Genomic DNA, 22091 nt, shown 5'->3' on the forward strand with positions numbered 1-22091 from the left:
GTCCCTCGCGCCCCGTCTCTATCCGCCACCCCGATCTATCAGGGCAAAATTCCCCGCACAAACGGCAGATTCACGGCTGGGGTGCTGAAACGAACGCCCATGAAGAAAAAAAGGGAAAAGAAAAAGAAAAGAAAAAACAAACACCAAAATGTATGGTGCAGGGAAGCGCCCGACTCAAATCTTCCTGTAAATCGTGAGAGCACCGCAGTGGTTTGCGCTGCTTTGAGCGCGATGGCTAACAGTGCGAGTGAATGAGCTTTGAATGAGTTTTGCGTCTTATTCCATTACTAAATCATGCCCTGCATTCAGGTCACATTCGCCATTCTGCCTCAGATAGAGAGAGAGATAAATCATGGTGAGGCGTTGCATCAAATCCATAGGCTACATCTGGTATCCGTTGCATTGCTGATGCCTGGACGAATGAGAACATTTTTTACAAATTAAATGAAGGAACATCACGAATGTAGCAGCAGAGTGCATCAAACGCAAAATATGTGCGCTAGATGGTAAAGCATTGATAGACACACAGTGTTGGTAGACACGGAATGTTTAAAAGGAGATGATAAATATCAATATTTGACTTTAACAGGTTAGGAACGATATATAAATCATTAACTAAATGAAGGCTGAACCTGTGGATCTGCAAAGGAGCGTAGCTACAACTTCACTAAGGGCGACATCTGCTGTTCTGTGCGCACGCAGACAGAGCCACAACAACTTTCTAACATGATGACTATGAGGAATCATGGGTAATAAATACCACAAGTGGTAGTCCCTCAAACTTTTACATTTATTTCATTTTAAATTAAAGAACAGTACACCGTACACAACAGTGTACAGTATAGTGTCCCTTAATTGGAGTAACTTAGTTCATAATAGTTCATATTGATAGTTCATAAACTGGCCCTTGCTGAGCTTTTACTGCTTATTTGTAGGATGCTGAATGCTTTCCTTAAGATAGCATTGTAATAAACTGAGCTTTGGCCTAACCAATAAATAAATTAATTAATAAAATAAATAAAATAAAATAATTTAAGATATATGTGAAATGTAAAATTTGTTTTGTACATTCTATTAGACAAAGAATGTCTTTAAGTGTTAAAGTGGTGCATTGTGCCATGCATTTCAAGTTATATTAGGAAAAATATTATGACGTTGTGATATAGGGTTGACAGTTTTACAGCTCATTTAACGTGTGCAAGGTCATGACACTACAAGGTGTTTGTTAGAAAAAAATAAAAGTAGACAAAAAATCTACTTTTAAATAATGAGATGATTACTCCAAAAATCATTGTAACAGGGTTGACTATTTACGAATGTGTCGAACATAAAAAAAGGTTAAATGGATTTAAAAGAGGAGACGCTTGTCCTTAAAGGGTAAACATGAAAGAAAGTCATTAATTAATCAATATTTTATTGAAAGTGAATTGACATAACATGGGGATTAAAAAGCTTTTAATAAAATGTTTTAGTAAAAATAAATATATATATATATATATATATATATATACATATGGTTCAGAAATGTGGAGGTGGAGTTACAAGTCTCTTTATTACTTGTAGGTTACACAGGCACACTACTAAAGACAGCATTCGCAACGGATCGATCCTTAGAAAGGCAGTGACGAGACTCGGCGGTTACTGTCCATGGTTCTGAAACAGCGCTGCCCTCGACCTCCCACCGACCAAACTACACTAAACTACAATGTAAAATATGAGTTTAACGAAATTATTCTTTAGTCTTTATAGGGTACAACCACTTAAAATTAATCAGAAAATGAAGACATGACACAGTCCGAGTGTACACGTGATAACATGACACGTGCAGGCTACACATCTTCTCTATAAACCATTTGATCATATCAAACATAATAAACATCTTAATCACGCTTTTCTAAACACTAAAAACTTTTAGTCTCCTCTAAAACGGTCACCTTAAATTCAACAAAGCATCTTATCTTGTTTGGTTAGTTATTCCTGAGTTACCTTTGTAGATTTAAAAACGTCATCAGGGTACATTCATCATTTTTCAGAAAATTAATTCTAGGTATCATTCGTTAACAAGACAAGTGAAGGCCTTCTGGGCTCTTTGAACCATCCCACTTTGGTAGAACTCACATGATAAAATGTATATGGTAAAACAAAACCAAAAATAAAGAAAAAACAACAACTTTAAGAGCCTAGGAGAAACTACAGTGACATAAGGAAGATAATAAAGCACATGTGCATCTTACTTTCGCATACACACTTAATTTAACAACCCTGTAAAAAGTTGATCGTGACACTAGTTTTTCGATTCTACAATACTTGCAGCTTATAGCACACCGAATCTACTCAGAATACGGATAATACATTTCATATGAGATGTGAAGTATATGTGAAGTATTCTCCGATATCAAAACCGCTAAAGCGGCAAGTCCGGCTGCAATACCGCGAAAGCAACAGTGCGAGGCGCAAGAGCTATTAGCTTTTCCCCAGCTGAGCGTGCTGACATCAGACTCCACGCGCACAGCGTTGAGCTCCTGCGTGCGTCCGTCTCCATGCCACGACTCGCTCTTTCGTTCCATTTTGTGAACGGCGCATTGGTGAAGCAGTACCGCGACAGTGTTTACAGTAGGCCTTCGGGGCTTACATGTTTTCATCTTTGTTTCTGACAGTGTTCAACTGCGAAGGGCTTGCACGGGGGCTAACGCTCTGCCTGCAGACTAAGCGGGGTAAGATATGCCGAACCACGTCGCTCGTTATGAGGTCTGCGACTTTGGCAACAGCACTGCACTTTACGATCATATCTCATGGCATTCCGCGGTATACTTGTTTTTTGTCAGTATAACAACCACGGAATTAATGTTCGCAGCCGCGGGCAGATATCACAGAATGATTGCGCAAACTCGTTAACTGTTTACAGTGCTGACATACAGCGAGGCTGTCAGACTCTGTTGCGGCAAATCCAGTGTGCCATTTAAGTGTGACTGTGACATACCGTTTTGAGTTCAAGCTTACAGAGTTCACCTTAGACCAAACAAACAAGCACACCTATAAGCGACGCTCATGAATTGGAGTCGGCGGTCCCTGTTTCCTTCACTCAGTGTCTTTTTTTTACGCACTGTCACTTGTGTTATAGGCCCATGTCCAGTAGTTTACATGTGCATTAGAAGTTTTAAATGTCAGAATGTTCAGTATCAATTAAGAATAACCAGTTAAGACATTCTTCATTCTAGCAAGCAACAGGCCATACAAAGTAGGGAGCATTAACTTCTATGTTTAGCCCAAGGTAATATAGGCTAATTATTATTTATTTCTTTTTTAATCAGGGGGGAAACACTTACCTTAGACACTTGCCTGTTATGCAAACATCGTTTAAATGCATTTTATTTATTATATTTTTATTTGATTGCATATTAAACTCTCTTCGAATTACAAAAATTAAAGACATGAACTTTATTTAATAAAGCATATGCTAGAATAGACATGCATATGTGTAAGCAATTGAATATATTTTATAATTTTTTCCTAACTACACAGGCCCTATGTTTATGAATGCTGGTTGTATTCAAAGGGTGCTCGGTCTTTAGAGAAACATTAAACATTGAAAAAAAATAAATGGTCTGGTAATGTACGTTAATTCCATCTAATTATTGCATTTCTGAATTTCAGTCATTTTCATTATTCCAGGGTTTGTTTTTCAAGGCGTGCATAAACGCTGCATATTCCTTATTGCTTTATTTGAGGACTGAGGAGAATTGCATGTAAATAGTCCTTTTTTCTGTTTATTACCTCTTGTACAAACCTAAACTAAAATGCCTGCATGGAAAACATGTCAAGGCTCTCTCAACTGAACATTTCTTGTTATAGTACTGTTGGAATATGAATGTTGAATAGATATAAATAAATATATATATATATATATATATATATATAGGCCTATATATTCAACATCCATTTTCCAACAGTAACAAGAAATGTTCATATATATATATATATATATATATGTTCACTATATTCACTCAGTTCTTTCAAGGCATCACTCAGTGACCATATTTATCTAAAATGTACGTATTTAAAAGGAGATCAATTCTAAATATCTCATTTTAATCTACTTTATTACATTGTAGACTTTTGAGTTAGGAGATTTTATATTTTAACTTTTTGTTCTTTCTTAGCTTTTATAGCTTGCAATGGTATTACAGTTGTAACTTTAAGATTAAAATAACATTAATATGCAAGAAAATTGATTATTAATGACGATGTGGTATTTTTACGTCCACAGCTCATTTGTGAAAGTAAAAAGGTACGATTAGACGCATCAGAATATTTCAATGTACAGTCCCGACTCTGAAAAATGCGTTTTGCTTTTCAGATCAGATACGTCTATCACAATTGTACTAACTGTTAACAAACACGCTGCTAAATTATTAAAATGTTTTCTAAACTAAATTATTAGAGAGAATGAATTCTTGGATTCGTGAAAAAATAAACGTTTATTTAAAAATGTCATCACTTTCCAGGGTTAATACTTACAATTTCAATTAAATTACAGAGCAGATAAGTTAAGTTAAGTTAAGTTAAAGAAAACTCATTCAAAACACTGGTGTAATTATCCAGTCGACTTTTGTTTGATGTTTTGTTAAGTACCTGAGTTTGAATATGGGAAATATTTCTACAACTACAGGAAAACACGCAAATAATCTAATAACTAATAAAAATCGAAATCAAAGTGAGGCACTTCTACATTTATAAAACAGTTTGCTTTAAAAACCATGTTTATAAACGAATAAATCATTTTTTAATTTTGTATTGAATTGCCAAACATTTTAAAATTAATCTTATGCATGGGTTTTGTGTGGATTGACAAAGAAAATAGTAAGAAACAAAGCATTTAGATATGATTATGGTTATGGATTTTAGATATTTCAGTAAATTATATTATTTTACTCGTTTAAGTTAGTATTTTTTAAGCAAATGTCTGAAACCCATTACTCATTTGCCTATATGCGCACGAAATAAATATTGTGTAAAAGCTTATATTTTTGTATAGCCTGTAATATCTGAGAACAGCTGTATTGAAACAAATAGCATGAACTGTGTTAGTGTTCTTGTAATATCGCCACGTTTAGTTTTAATAGGTCGAGAGATATTCTCCTGCTTATATGTAACGGTCATACAACACAGAGGCTATTCCTCTTAACCGCTTTGATCAAAGCATCCATCGCAAGAAAAATGCAACTGTTAGGCCTACATTATTTTCTTCGAACAGGCATTGAATACAATATCACCACAAAATCCTTTTCAGACACTGAGGTTTGATTTTAGTAAGCCTCGATTTATTGCTCACATTTTTTTACAAGGAGATTTTTTTCCGATATTAAAATAAAAGATGAACAACTATATGATTATGGTTATGGATTTGAGATATTTCAGTAAATTATATTATTTTACTCGTTTAAGTTAGTATTTTTTAAGCAAATGTCTGAAACCCATTACTCATTTGCCTATATGCGCACGAAATAAATATTGTGTAAAAGCTTATATTTTTGTATAGCCTGTAATATCTGAGAACAGCTGTATTGAAACAAATTGCATGAACTGTGTTAGTGTTCTTGTAATATCGCCACGTTTAGTTTTAATAGGTCGAGAGATATTCTCCTGCTTATATGTAACGGTCATACAACACAGAGGCTATTCCTCTTAACCGCTTTCATCAAAGCATCCATCGCAAGAAAAATGCAACTGTTAGGCCTACATTATTTTCTTCGAACAGGCATTGAATACAATATCACCACAAAATCCTTTTCAGACACTGAGGTTTGATTTTAGTAAGCCTCGATTTATTGCTCACATTTTTTTACAAGGAGATTTTTTTCCGATATTAAAATAAAAGATGAACAACTAGAAAACAACAAATAGCTGGGGATGTTATATAGTTGATTATAATGAATTATTTGCATCTGGTAAAAATGCATTCAGTAGCAAATGCTAAATAATAGGTTGGAGAAAAATAACTAGTATTGTAGCCTATAAGTGCATAACATAAACCTACAGAAAATACAATATAGATGTCATAAATCACACTTTTACCAAACTAAAATGTAACCACCTTAAAAGCTGAAGAAATCAAACCCTGAATTTTTTTTGTAGCTTAAATCATAGCCATTTAATGCATTTTGCGTCAATGCATCAATATGAATGCATCTGAGGAAAAAAAAATATTTCCAATAATCTATTTTTATTTTTGCCATGACAAAAAAGGCTGAAGTGCATTATTGAATGAAGGATGAACCAAATTAAAGCCTATCCAAACACAACCGGTCTGCCCCGAAACGTTTGTTAGCCAGTTTATATCGTGCAAAATTGCTCATTAAATATGCATAAATACCAGCGGGATGCGTGAGCGATCAGTTAGAATTATATCAATTTCTGTCACTTCGCATAGGCTATAGAAAACGCAGTTTCCCGTTTTCAATCTTTAATCTCCTGTTCCATTTTAACCACTGTTTATTAATTCGTTTTATAAGCTACAAACGAATAAAAACCTAGAGGACAACGAAACTTAAGCAAATGGCTTCTGTATCGACTATATATAGCCTAAAATACATCGACGGCAGTGAAATATAGCCTATATTAATCCGCGGTAAAGGCAGCGCACACGGACGCAATGAATTGAATATTTTACTTTCTCTTTAAATTGAATGTATCATGATATTCCAGGTCAGACATACTATGTGATTAGAGCGTGCGGCTGCAGTGTTAGACCTTCTGTACGATGAATTTATTCGGAATCGGCACAGGTCTGAACAGCGCTCGTCTTCTCTCCTCACACAGATCTCGCGAGAACGGTAGCGTGGCTGCTTGGCAGTAGGCTTGCAGTAAGACAGAGGGAGAAGGCAGGCAGCATCATGGCGGACAGAGACAGTGGAAGTGAGCAGGGAGGCGCAGCCACGGGCCCGGGTGTCGGTTCCATGCACCCAGTGACAGGAGGGGCGGGCTCGGCTTCTGGGCTGCAGCACGAGACGCAGGAGCTCGCCTCGAAGCGGGTTGACATCCAGAACAAACGCTTCTATCTAGACGTAAAGCAGAACGCGAAAGGCCGCTTCTTGAAGATAGCAGAAGTCGGGGCCGGGGGAAACAAGAGCCGCCTCACTCTCTCCATGTCTGTGGCTGTCGAGTTCCGCGATTACCTGGGGGACTTCATCGAGCACTATGCCCAGTTAGGGCCGAGCAACCCCGACATAGCGCAGGATGAGCCGCGGCGGGCGCTGAAGAGTGAGTTTCTGGTCCGGGAGAATCGGAAGTACTACATGGATCTGAAGGAGAACCAGAGGGGCCGCTTTCTGAGGATCCGGCAAACCGTCAACCGGGGGCCCGGCTTGGGAGCCACGCAAGGCCAGACCATCGCTCTTCCAGCCCAGGGACTTATCGAGTTTCGCGACGCTCTCGCCAAACTCATCGACGACTACGGAGTGGAGGACGAGCCGGCGGAGCTGCCCGAGGGAACCTCGTTAACTGTGGACAACAAGCGCTTTTTCTTTGACGTAGGCTCCAATAAGTACGGGGTGTTCATGAGGGTAAGCGAGGTCAAGCCCACCTATCGCAACTCTATCACAGTGCCCTACAAAGTGTGGTCGAAATTCGGCAGCACTTTCAGTAAATACGCAGACGAAATGAAAAAGATTCAGGAGAAACAGCGGGAAAAAAGGGCATGCGAGCTTCAGCAGCAGCAGCAGCAGCAACAAGAGGAGATGCACGGAGACGACGGGGACGAGGATTGATAGTGGAGAGAAACATGCAAAAAATAATCAGAATAACCTAAAGAGAAATTCTATGTACTTTGCTGTAAAAAAAAAAAAAGAGAAAAAAAAAGAGAGAGATACATAAGTAACTGTTTAACTCCAAGGGAGCACCACCCACAAAAAATACAAACCTCCACAGACTGACAGTCCACCCATCGCTGGATGTCATCCACTTACCCACCATTAATACAGTAAGCGGCTGCTAAAACAAGTAATAACATTATATATGAACTGTGTTTCCTACTTGACGACGACAACAGAACTGAGTGTTTCTTTTTTCCCTTATTAACCCAGAACTTTTTTACATGTTCCAAGATATTCTAAAAGTGTTTGCAATGGAGTTATTGCCGAGATTACGAGGAAGCGGCTCCTTTACGTGTGAGCTAATGACTTCAGCACACATCAGATGTTTTATTTTTTTTTAACCAAATTTTCGAATCATCTGAAGAGGTTGTAATGGTAGCCATGCCACTAAATATTCCAACCATCACCTGAGGGCTGGGGGGGGGATATCAACCTGTTGATTGACAGAGGTACAGAGGTCACCAGAGCAAGTAGTCGCAGTGTGTAGGCCTAGGTGTCCAGAGGTGGTGGGCGACCTCTTCGCAAACATTCTGAGGAGTATTACCAGTGTATTTTTTTAATTGAAGTTCTTGTCATGCAGATGATATGCTATGTATTTGTGTCTCGTTGTCATGCACAGTGTATAAAAAAGGTACTTAATAAGTAAGAGCAATGACAACAGAAGAGAAAGAGCTCTCTAAAACCTTTTTGTAACAAAACCGGACCCCTCGATACAAACATACAAAGAAACATATGAAAATGCTCATGTAGAAAAACATACAAAGTATGATTTTGTGAATCAGATGTATTTCAGTGGAGAAGAAAACAACCCACGTTTTTAGTGGGGGATTTGACAAACAATCTGTTAAAGGGTTTAAAAAGAAATATATAGAAATATATATATATCCGTCTACCAATGAGAGGATGAGTGGCGCCAAGGAATGCTGTAGTTGCATGTTAACCTGTACACAGCCACATTGAGGTGGATTTCTCAATGTTCGTCCTCAAGGACTCATCTCTGTAATGGTTTCAAATGTCCATAATGTCAGTAATGTTTGGTCAAGTTGAATTAATACTTGTTTTTTCTTTTAAGGAATGAGTTGTCCGAGAAGTATGTGTACATAAGATAATATATCAACTCTTTTGACTGTTTGATCAGACATCAGTAACAAGTCTTTTGAGACGAAAGCCCTTTTTCCTTGGGGGCCCTTGAGGACCTGTGTTGGGAGACCCTGACTTTAATGAAACTTGTTGGGGAGCATACTCTTCAGCATTAAACAACCTGGTGCCTTACAGACTCCGCATGCTTATACACTGGCTGGTGCTTTGGATCTAAGTTTGGGTTCTTGTTGATTTTTTTTCCCCCCTTTCTTTTTTTCGTCTGGTTTTGTTAAGCCCTGGCCCTCCTGTATGATGTTGCATAACTCGTGGTTTGTTTGTTCGAGAAGCAAATCATTCTGATCACAACGAGTGACTCAGAAATCACCTAGGTATTTTCCCCACCTTGACGAAACTTTATCAGATGCAACATGCCTGACAAAAGGATGTTTAGTTTTTCTCAACAAACTCATTTGGTGTGAGGTAAACTTCTACTGAAGCCTCTCTGTTGGCAGTAATGTGTCACTGTCACAGACCAAAAGTTTAGTTGAGGGGTGTGGCCAGGATTCCCCCCCCCCCTTTCCTCTTAACTTTTCAGTGTTTCTTCACGTAATTTGTCAGTTTGGAAACTTTGCTTCACAAAGTTTTTTTTTTTGTCTTTTCCCAGTGCTATATTTCATTACTGTGTGCAATATTGAACGTGCCAATGTTGGCAATATATGTATATCCATTAAATATATGATTAATATTTGAAAAGCATGTGGCTGAATTCCACTTTTATTTCTTTAAAAGGTCTATATTTCTTTAAAACCTTTATCTGCACTTAAAAAAAGGTCTGTATCTGGAAAAGAATGAACACGTTTCACCCAGATGAAGCGAACACATAGCAGTTATCTATCCTGTGCACTTTTTGTGAATGTTCATGTTATAAACCCACCCCGTTTCGTCTCTGTTCCTCTTGACATGGGAGGGTTGGGGGTTACTGGAATGAAACGATGGGCGTGTGAAGGCCTTTGGGTAAGGGGCAATGAATATGTATCTTTAATTTCCCTGCAAATACATAAATGGGATGATTCTAATGATGAAGGTGTGTGATGAATTCTTCTCTCTTCAGTAGCACATTGCTTTCCCAGATGGAGAAAAATGTCTGACCAATGTTTGTTTGAAAATTATCTCAACAAGGAATGCCTTGTGCCGTTATTTTTTTCCCTTTCTTTATCTCTTAACTTATGTTCCTTCCCTTTGCAAAGAGGTTCACTGAATTACTCATTCGGCGGTTATGCGTCAAATATAATTTATGTACATTTTACAAATTAAAAAAATAATAAAAAGAAATATTAATTTCTCACGAAAAGAATGTTCAAAATCAATGTTTCTGTGTTTCTTTTTCTCGTGTGCAACAGTTCAGGTAGTGGTTGGTATTGTGGCTCTGACTTCAATGAAGTTTGCTCTGTTTACACACAGTTGATGTAGCACTTTCGAAGGAACAGAATTATGACCTGAAGCATGCAGACTAACCGATCTGTAATAGCACATGTCATAATGTCATTTGATGCAATCTCCTTTTCCTGTATGGGTACTGTTGATTGGTTCCAGTGGTTAACCAATGTAATAATGTGCACTAACAATACCACTACATTTTCTAAGGAATGTGTGATCGTATCTACGTCTTTTATCATCTTATATTTTTCAGACCAGAACTGTTAACATTATGAGGTCATACTACAGTATGATTGTAGGGGTCTTTCTCAGAATAACAACCATAATAATTTTTTTCTTATTGACACTGTTTGAGCTGCAGTTCAACGGTCATTCGGTTGAATGTATCATGAAAAATCATATACATTTGTCAATTCAAGAATGAGCCTTATTTTATGTCTTAATTGTGCCTTATACTAAATCTTCATACACGTTCACAAAATATTGCTGCCTTGATTCTCGGGATTTCATTTAAACTGGACTCTTGTTCTCCTCATGTATCATATTTTGTAAAAAAAAACAAAAAACTGATCTCTGTTTGGTATAACAGATTTCTGATGTTCTTGCTGCAAAACAAGCCAATGATTTAGTTTGATTTATTTGTTATTATTATTAAATAGCATGTATTTTGCGGCAGCAACGTCTTTTAAAACTTGAATTAATTTGACTTTAAACATGCCCCAGTGTAGTTTTGTTTTGAAATTACATGTAATAGAGCTGCTTATGGTCATGCTACATAGATTTAAGGGCATTCAATTCCGATTTTTATGACAAGATTGAATTATGAACATATTTTCATTGTCGTTGTGATGAAATGGAAATTGACATTTCCGTAACCTTATATGAGAATAATAACTAATCATGACCGGTCTGGATGGGCAATTATAAGTCAAATATAACAACAACAACAACAAAATACAACTTGCAAATGGCAAAATGCAATTATAGGGCATTTTATGATCAAGTAGATCGTAAGTTTTGGTCTGAGTCCAGCAGTAAATTAAGAAAAAGACATGCTAATTAACTTTAGACATTTTAACCACATTATTTCATATTCTCAGGGCATTGTGACAATGATACATAACAAATAAGCAAACAGATGAAGACTGGTTTTAAAAATTAATTACATAAAAATAATTGCTGTATTACAATTTACTACAAGAAAATTAAAGAGAGATAGGCCTATATAATTACTTGGGACAAGTGCACATTTACAACCATTTTAATGACATTTTGACCAATAGGTGGTGCTTTCATCAACCGATGAGGTACAATCAAGGCAAGACAGCAATGACCTAAAGCAACGCTGTATCCCAATTCACCTACTTAAACAATGCACTAAATGTATATGTATGAATAATAAATGATGGGTATAAAAAAAGAAATATCAGGATGTTAACTGTAACAGGATGAGTGACAGACCAATTTATGACAGGATACACTAAACATAAGTATGTGGCATCAAGACAATTATATGACATGTCTTATTACTTGCACTTGCAAAAGTACTCTCTCTCTCTCTCTCTCTCTCTCTCTCTCTCTCTCTCTCTCTCTCTATGTAAGGATTCTAAGATTATTTGTTCTGAGAATAATAATATAAAATATGATACATTTATAATTAAGTGCAGTTTATTGCAGTTGACTGATTTACTGATTTGCTTAATTTTGAAATATGTTTCATTCTTTTGACTTGCCATTTCACAAATAACATTTAAACAATACTACACTTCATTAAAATTTCTGTGATCATTTAACCATTATCATGCAATATTTTATTTATCTTGTTTATCATGGGTCACACAATATGCTGTCAGATCACAAGCCTGATTTTGGCCACATAATCACTGGACTGATCTGGGCCGCACTCCTCCCACCAGCAATCGGCCCTCATGTTTGCCGTGATCCATGCTGTGCCATCATCGCCACACATGGCCCAACTCTGGCTGAAAGGGTACCTGCCATTGCCGACAGGAGGTCAGCAGTTCTAGTTTGAGGCCACATTTGGGCCAAGATCGCTTGCTATGTGGAAAGGACAACAATGCTCATCATGGAACATTGCTCTTAGGGCCAACCTATACATTGTCTTTACTTTTGAATAACTAAAAAAAAGACTTTCACTTTCTATGGTGAGAAGTTCAACATTTTCAGTTTACTTTGTCTCATATCACAAATGCTATAAAGTCCTACTGCAGTCGATATATAGCTTGCAATAGCTATGCTATTGAATAAAAGTATGTAGACAAATTTTGTAACTTGCATGCAATTATGGCATTATTTTTTAAATAAGTGTTACGGTGGACAGAGGATTAACCAACAGGCTGTGTAACACTGAAGGGCCAAATACAGAAAATGCCATAGCTGCACAACTGGTGCTTCTAAAGGAAAGTTAATGGATTTGCTAAAATACAAAAAGGGTGCTTATTGGTCATGTCAATATAACTGCACAAGTAGCCAAACACGTACACACACACGACTGCCATGATTTTGCCAAGTAAGACCTGTTCCTGAATCAGCATATTTTATTGATCCTGTCTGAAAACATATATGGACGAATATGGACAGCTAACAGACATGCAAACTGCAAAAGGTAAGTAACGTTAAGTACCTTATATAATGTTCTGTAGTTACATCAAGGTACAGTGCATTGAAGTGAGATGCTAATTGCGATTATACATCTCAATGTCCTACCAGTGTGTGTTACTGTGTTTTGTTAGTATGAGCTAATACTGTTAGCTGCGGCTGGGAGATATATGACCATGTTGTGGCGATGATATGAAGCACAATTTATAAACTCATAGCACAGTACTACTTAAAGTTATTGACACTTTGATAAAAAAATGTGCATGAATGAGGAATAAATAGCAGGATGCGCGTGGTGATGAAATGAGTGAAGAACAATAGACACAAAGCCACGCCTCACTTGAATGGTCAAATACAGACAGCCATCTCAAAATTCACTTGACTTAAACACAGTGGCTAATGTTTGGAGTCAAGATTAACATTTAGGTGGAAACCCGGTGACGTGTCAGTATACTGGATCTGTGCATTGTGTTCTTAAAGTGACAGCAGTATAATTTAGCCTAACATTACCTGCAGTTGGTCATAATTTTAATCAAACAACAAAATACTAAAGAGAAAATCACAAAATGTATTTAACTTACCTTTGTTCTATTGCATTAGTCCTATTGTTTGTAATTTGCTACTTTGATCTTATGTTTATTAAACTAACAAAAATAACCCTATTGTGATATACTGTTATTGTGTCTACATATATTATCAGACTAGTGGTGCCCAAAATGATTAGAATACTAGTATTTTCACAGCTAAAAAAATGGTTTTAAGTCAGTTATTTCTATCTTTTGCTGTAATGTGTCAGTAGGAAATATCGGTTTACATTTCCAAACATTAATTTTGCCATTAATTGTAATAATCTAGTGAGATGTTTGTCTTGACAGCAGCCAGTGCTCCACACAGAGATCTGATCTGATCATCATCCAGTCTGTCTGGAATGACATGAAGAAACAGAACAAACTGAGACAGACTAAATCCAGAAGAACTGTGGCAACGTCTCCAAGATGCTTCAAGAAACCTACCTATCTCTGTGTGGAGCACAAAACTCTCACTGGATTATTACAATTAATGGCCAAATTAATGTTTGGAAATGTAAACTGATATTTCCTACTGACACACTACAGCAAAAGATAGAAATAACTGACTTAAAACCATTTTTTAGCTGGTGAAAATACTAGTGTTCATCATTTTGGACAACACTGTTTGGAGCCCACAGGAGTCAGTAGAATATTGTGGATTAATATAAAACTCATGTGGAAAATACAAAATGCAAAGCTATCAGCAAACAGCACAAATTGTTTCTTTCTCTCAAAGGTAAAATTAACCTCTTCATGAGAGTAACCCTAACTGATAAGATAGAAATGCAATTTTTAGTTATTCAATTCCTCCTGGGGGTTCTGAAGGACTGTTTATGAAGAATTAATTGATAATGTAAATTTACATCTGAATAGTAAAACTTTTTTAGAATAACTCTTGACAATCTTGTAGATATATTGGTTTTGTATTTCTTCAGTTTTAAGGGACTAGTTCAATTCCAGAATAAAACTTTCCTGATAATTTACTCACCCCCATGTCATCCAAGATGTTCATGTCTTTCTTTTTTCTGTCAAAAAAAAAAAAAAGGTTTTTGAGGAAAACATTCCAGGATTTTTCTCCATATAGTGGACTTCAATGGGACCCTTTAATTTCGTTTTGACTGAGTAAAGAAAGACATGAACTTCTTGGATTACATGGGGTGAGTACATTGTCAGGAAATATTCACTATGGAAGTGAACTTGTTCTTTAAGTTGAATATATTTAATTCAGCATTTTGATGATCTGTTCTATGTTCTTCATCAGTACAGTATTTTAATTGTAATTGTGCTGTATTTCTTAAAAAAAAAAAAATGAAATGTAAAATGTAAATTTTATATGGCATTTGTACAGACTTTGTATTTTGTCTTCCAAATAAAACTGTTAATTTTCCATCTTGAACATGCTTTGACACTTTATTGAAGGTTTTTGATTGTAATGATTTGTAAAATAACAGTGTTTCTTTGTAGAACATTTAGTGCTTTCATTGTAATAATCTAGGGGGAAAAAATGGTCAAATGACTGGCAGCTATGGCTGCCAGACAAAAAACGTAAAATTAAAGTAAATTATCGTAATTGAAACCAGAAAAAAAATCTGTAAAATAAGGGTTTTACACTGTAAAAAAAAGTCCCGTAAAAAAATGGTAAATGACTGGCAGCTACGGTTGCCAAACAAAAACCATAAAATTAAAGTAAAATATCATAATTGAAACAAGGAAAAATCTGTAAAATAACATTTAGTTTCTGTAAAACCTTTGATGAAAATTTCTGTAAAATTATTGTTTTTGCACTTTATTTCAATTAAGATATTTTACTTTAATTTTACGGTTTTTGTTTGGCAGCCGTAGCTGCCAGTCATTTACATTTTTTTTTAACAAGTTTTTTTATTTTTATTTTTTTTACAGTGTATTGTTTTAATCTGGGATTCCCATATTGTCAGATTTATGTAACAGTAAGCTACTCATCTTGTTTCTTATTGGAGAATGTAACATAGAATAGCTGCACACTTTTCCTTAAAGATTTCCAAGGAACATAAAGCTCACATACACAATAAGCAATATAAATGCATTAGATGTGCATAAAGCTCCCAGTTAAGATTAGTAATCATTCAAATCCTTTAATAGTAGCATTCCTGCTCCCTCTGAAAAAGGAGCAGCTGGTGTTCACCATAATGAACCAATCAAAGTCTTCCTCTGACCTGGCAAGAACAATGTAATTTTTCTTTTTTATAGCATTGATCCATTAAAGGTGAAATGTGTGATTTCTGCACCACTAGTGCCAGTGAATGGAACTGCAAAAATAACAACTGTTTTCCTAGACAACTTGTCGTTTCCGCTCAGGTAAACTAAAAATCACGCTTTTGATCACACACATCACCTTTTTCAAATTTATGAGTAAAAAAAGTTATGTGGTTAAAATTACATGAAGAATAGTTTTGTTTTATAACAAATTACATAGTAAAATAAAATAGTAAATTCTATATATCTAAGTTATCTAAATAGTGACACTATTAACGTAACCTGTTAAAAAGAAAACAAAAAAAAAACAGATTCACTGATTCACGTGACACCTTGCATTAAAGTGCCTGTGTGACATTTTAGTTAAAAACTGTTTCTAGGTTTAAATTATGGAAAGAATTTGAGTCATATTGGTGAAAAAAGGTTACTGGGATTAATCAAAATCCAAGTTTAATGCTGTCAACCTAAAGGAAAGCCTCTTTGCTTTGTGCCAGATAAATACTGTTTTGTATTTGTTATACATTGTAATATTGTGTTTATTTGATGTATATCTGATTTATCTCATATAGAATGTGTTTGGTTAAGTTAAAAGAGCGCTTCAGTTTACCGGTGATCGTCTTTAGCTCAGCGCACGCAGCTCAAACAGCAGTGCACAACATTAATAACTATGATTGGGAATGTCGTGTATATAACATTCTAATGAGAACATTATTATAATAAAACGTTGGGAATTCTTTGGGTTTAGTTGCCGTGTTTCAGCGCGTTGTTATGGGAAGAGCGCATCCACAACAGGATCACACATTCTGACTATAGCATGCAATAACTGCGTCATTTTGTACATATATAAGTTGTAATATTATGTTTATGTTGTATTAATATTAATCTCAGGATGCATTTCCTTGAATTAAATAAGCTGCCAGCAAAACGCTTCAGTTTACCGTGTTCATTCAGCTCTTCAGCTTCAGCACGCGCAGCTCAACGGCTGCTATTTAAAACAGTGGAATTAATTTGTTACTTTTTCAAAATCATTGATATATTATTAATAACAACAACCACTTGTATTGTTCTCTTATTATTTTCATCAACAATATGGTTCAGTAATTAAAATCATTTAATTATTGTCCGTGCAGAGGCTATTCCGTTTTTTTGATCTGTGGCGCATTCATTTTGATTCTTTACACGTGTAATGATGTCCAGTGACTTGTTTGCATTATTTATGCATAATTTTATTTATTTGTAAGACTTTTTTATGACTAAATTTGGTAATGGGAGAGTAAAAATATTTTTAAAACGTACACCGTTCAAACTAGGCTGCTTATGTTGAAGTGTTTGGGATGTGGCTTTTAATGATGAGACCTTTTTTGTAATCAGGCTCTCAAAAAGTATATAACAATTTGGATATAGATTTATCAGCCAACATATCGGTTATCGGCTTTCAAAAATAAAGAATAATCGGTTATCGGTATCGGCCAAAATTTTCATATCGGTGCATCCCTAGTAATAATACAATTTTACTGCACAGCCCTCTGGATTACTTGATTCTGATTGGTTAATTGCAACATTGCATGGTCAAGTATTTTAATATAATGACCGCTGAAGAGTATATTTTACTTTAGCACATTGCAGTGCTATACTTGTATCATTATCTTTGCTTATTTATACCATTTGGCTCCTTTGACTGTCATTCAAAAATATTTGTGTATTATGACTAAATAACTTAAAAGCAACATTTAAATCACTTCATTATAGTACGGTATAGATGTTTTGTAGTACCCTATTTATTTATTGTTTGTTTGTAACATTTTCATTTGATGTTTTTGGAAGAAAATGTATGTTACACTATTAACAAGGAATGAATAGTGTAAAACAATTTTGTATGTTTATATTATCTTATCATACCTTATTAAAACTAACTACAATAAGTATCTTTACGAATTTTGAGAAATGTAAGAAATAGTAAATGTAGGGATGTCCATCAATTTGACACCAAGTTTCTCAAAACTCATAACGATACTTTAGCTCCTGTTATTTCTCATTTAATTAATTTATCATTTGAATACCGTGTTTTTCCTACTGCATAGCAAGCCTTTGTTTCTCCTATTTTTAAATTCTTGAATCATTTCGAGGTTAGCAACTATAGACCTATCAGCATACTACCAGTAGTCACAAAGATTGCAGAAAAGGTAGTACTTGAACAACTGACATCTTATCTTAATACAGCTAAGGTTGGTTTACACTGTATGCAATTTGGTTTCAGAGTAAATCATTCTACTGAAACAGCTACTTTACATTTAACAGAGCTAATAAAATCTATAGGCTTGATAAAGGTGGAACAGTTGGTGCTATATTTTTAGATTTGCGCAAAGCCTTTGACACTGTTAATCACAATGTTCTTCTTTCTAAATTATCTAAGTTTCCATTTTAATCTGGGGCTTTAGAATGGATTTCCTCATATTTATCAAATAGACAACGATGTGTAAAAATCAAAGGGGTTCTTTCCAATAACTAAAACTGTACAACGGGCGTACCCCAAGAATCAATATTAGGCCCTTTATTATTTACTTTGAACATTAATGATCTCTCACAGCAGTGTGAAGGGATACAAGTGCAAATGTATGTCGACGATACTGTTGTTTTCACACATGCGAGAACAGCAGAGTTAGCAGCTGAAAAGCTAAATGTTGCTATGGAAAGGATTAGAGCAATCGTGTCTCACCTTGATCACTGGTAAAACAAAAGGGATGTTTTTTCTAAAACAAATGTGTGTTCTTCCAATGCAGATATTTTTATAAATGGTGAAAAGATAGAAATTGTTACTGAGTTTAATTATCTTGGTTTAACGCTGGATCCAAACCTTAGTTTTAAAAAACATGTAAAGAAAATGGTGAGGACTATAAAATATAATACATTTCAGACAAATTAGACAATGTCTACCCACAGACTTTTATGCATACTACAATCTTTTCTCATCTGTCATACTGTCTGACATGTTGGGGTCAAGCAGGAGAAACTGTTATTAAACCTTTAAAATCTCTTTATAAGCGGACTTTAAAAATTGGACAAAAAGCCTAACCAATATCAACACTGTAGGGTTTTGGAGAAACGCAATTTTTTTAACTTTGATCATTTTAGACTTTTCTCAAATTTGTGTATGGTATATACAATTTTAAATGGTTTGGCCCTTTCCATACTTTGTGATTTTGTGCATTTTCGCTCTACAGTCTCTGTAAGATCTACTAGATCATCATTTACTACTGATTGTGTTGTTCCTTTTCGTCATTCTGTCTTTGGATCATCGTCTTTCTCAGTGAAAGCTATTATTCATTGCAACACTACCAGAAGACATAAGGATGTGCACATCTACTGACATTTTTAAACTAAAACTAAAATCTTATTTAAAATCAACTCAACTCTGTAAATACTGACATGGTTGTGGTTTAACTGGACGCTATTTTTTTCTGTTCTTTTTTTTTGGCTCTGATAGGATGTGTATACGTATTACTGTAATGTATGTGTTTGTTGTCTTATGTTTTTATGTTTACTTATGATTATGATTACCTGCCAAGGGACAGCGGATGAAAACTAGCCATTGGCTAAATTCGGTACAATGCATGAAATGGAAATATTTATGTTAAAATGGTCCCTTTTCAAATAAATTTATATAAATAAATAAATACAGTAGAAAGCAGAGCTGGACGGGGGTTAAATTTCGGCCTTGGACAAATCCAGCCCATCTGGCCCACGAGTTCCCCCATTAAATTGGAGTTAATAAATAAATAAATAAAACAGGACAGAAACAAATAATGATAGATATTACTGTATTCACGGGAAATGCAACAAACTTAATATTGCATTTTTTGTCACATAGAAATGACAGTAAAACATTGATTTTGAGCTATACTGCAGTTTTAGAATGCTAATTAATATAAGACACTGATATTTATCTTTAATCAGGCTCTTATTGAATTAACATTTTACTTCAATTACAATTAATTAGAACTAAACAATTAAGAGAAAGCCACTATTAAAGCTATTCTGTTAAATTATCCTTTACAATAACAAAATGTACTATAGTTCTTGCATATAATCCAGAGTTTAACTGACTGCTATCAGTAAGATGGTGGTCACAACAAGTAAATCCATGGTCCTCATTACCATGTTTATATGGTTTTTAAAATAAATAATATGTGATAATAAACTATGGAATTTGTCATTTAAAAAAACTAAACATGTAGAAACTACAACTTCTATAAAAGTAAAATATTCCCCAATTTTTAATATAAGTAACAGCAGTAACATTTATAATAAAAAAAAGTCTGCTAAAACACCATACGCTATCAGTACAGTGTTAATAACTAAAGTTAATTTACTATGGTGCAGAATTGACAAGCTTGTATTGCCGTTTTACAATTTACTCATCATGTAGTTTACATTACAGATACAGGTTCAGCTAGCATCACTACAGAACCTTTAATGTTCTCATATCACACGACTGTAACAATCCCGCTCTGCTTTTGGGCGCAGATGGCGAATGCATCTGGTAGAGCCGCTTCACACTTTTATGAGTATGCTTTTTGCAGTTTCATATGCACTGTAATTTAAAAACATCACCTAATATGGGGGAGGTCTTCCTCGCTTTGGCGACCGGCCCACCGGGAATGTTCCGGTGCTCCCGATGACCAGTAGCCTACATGCCTGGTAAAAAGTATACCTCATATCCTATCAACTTGCAAAACAATCATGACAGGCGTTGTGAAACTTGACAGCGCAATCAACCAACAGAAACTTGGAGGCACTTCCTTCCTGAGTTTTCGACTTCAGTTTTCCCACTTCACAATCATATTCATTCCTTCACTTTCTCGGGGGGCCATTACACGACTTTATGCGTTATGTATAACTTTTTATACGTTTTTGGCCCATTCATTTGCACAACAAATGGGGCCTGAAAACTCAAACTTTTGAGTTTTCAAAGTTTGAAAACGATACCGTTATTGACTCCATGTAAACTACAAAAAGGAGAATTTGTCATCACAGAGTTGCCTGTACGCAAAAAAATTAAATAAAATAAATAAATTGTTGCGTAAAAGCACCCTCATTCTTCTAAAGTTTCGTTTTCTTCTTCGCTATTTTTTGCTGTTAATCAGTTTTTCTCTGAAAAAAATTGTGATTTACACTATTTAATCATATAATTTTTTTATTTTTGTAATGCTAATTATTTCTCATCCGAATATATTTTTCTGAAAGAAAACAAAATATGTAATGCTGTAAAATAAAACTTACCTGAAGCAAAGTTGTCCATGACTTCTCTTATAGAACAGCGATTTTTTTTTTTAATTCAAACTCCAAATATAGTAAACTCTCAGACGAATATTGAAACATTTTGGAAAAAAAGTACCTGCACCTTTATGATGTGACACAGTTTATTAAAAACTGTTTATTCCGCGTTTTGTAATTGTAGCTAAACTTGGCCAATAGTATATGTTCCTGCACAACCGGAGGCTGCAGTTTCAGGACCGCAGTTCTAGGACCCTATTATTTTGTAACAGCGCCACCTACCGAATTGGATCACTAAAGATGGACAGCAATCAGAGTGAGTAACTTTACCGATTTTCAATTAAGTTTTATTTTATAACCTTAAAACAATGCAAAGCTTACGTAGCCAACTTGAGAAATGCTAAGAAATAATAATGAATTCCCGATTGCTAGTTTTATTGATTATTACGATGTTCTTAATTCGTGGCAATGATTTAATTAAGCTAAACCTTGTTGACATAATGACTACAATAAGTCTATAGTTATAATGTATTATAGGTCTCATATCTTGCCATTATTTAAGATCTGCACAATAACTTAGTATATCTTATTTGTGTTTTTACTGTAAAATAACAAATACAAAGTCTTCTTGAAAACATTCCAAAATGCTTTAATGTGGTCTTATTATTATTAAGTGCTCTTTGTCTGCTTTAAGTGTGATGGTTCCCCAACAGATATTCTACTCACTATAAGCAACTTTGCAAGTACATCAACTTATTCTACCAACCCTAACCTTAACTAAGCCTACTAATACTCTAATGAGAGTTAGTTGATGTAGTTGCAAAGTAGCTTTTAGTCAATAGACTAAAGGGGACCATCAAAATAAAATGTTATCTAATAAAAAAAACACACGTTGCATTTTTTCATTTGAAAGCATTACAACTGGTCTTAAACTAGCTCACAGCAAAATTAATTTTAACCTCACAGGAAACACTCTAAACAACACTCAACCACTCCTAACCACTCACAA

At 35.1% G+C, this 22091-nt stretch overlaps 1 protein-coding gene across 1 annotated transcript; it reads left to right on the forward strand.

Moving 5' to 3' along the window:
• The first annotated feature begins 2514 nt into the window (after positions 1–2514).
• On the forward strand, positions 2515–7859 carry LOC107557059 (transcriptional activator protein Pur-alpha-like). Its single transcript, XM_016240365.1, has 2 exons — positions 2515–2714; positions 6820–7859. The coding sequence occupies exons 1-2, from the start codon at positions 2633–2635 to the stop codon at positions 7764–7766; spliced, it is 1029 nt and encodes a 342-aa protein (XP_016095851.1). The 5' UTR covers positions 2515–2632; the 3' UTR covers positions 7767–7859.
• The last annotated feature ends 14232 nt before the right edge of the window (positions 7860–22091 follow it).

This window comes from Sinocyclocheilus grahami, unplaced genomic scaffold (assembly GCF_001515645.1).
Source record: "Sinocyclocheilus grahami isolate Dianchi unplaced genomic scaffold, SAMN03320097.WGS_v1.1 scaffold588.1, whole genome shotgun sequence".
Classification (NCBI taxonomy): Eukaryota; Metazoa; Chordata; class Actinopteri; order Cypriniformes; family Cyprinidae; genus Sinocyclocheilus; species Sinocyclocheilus grahami.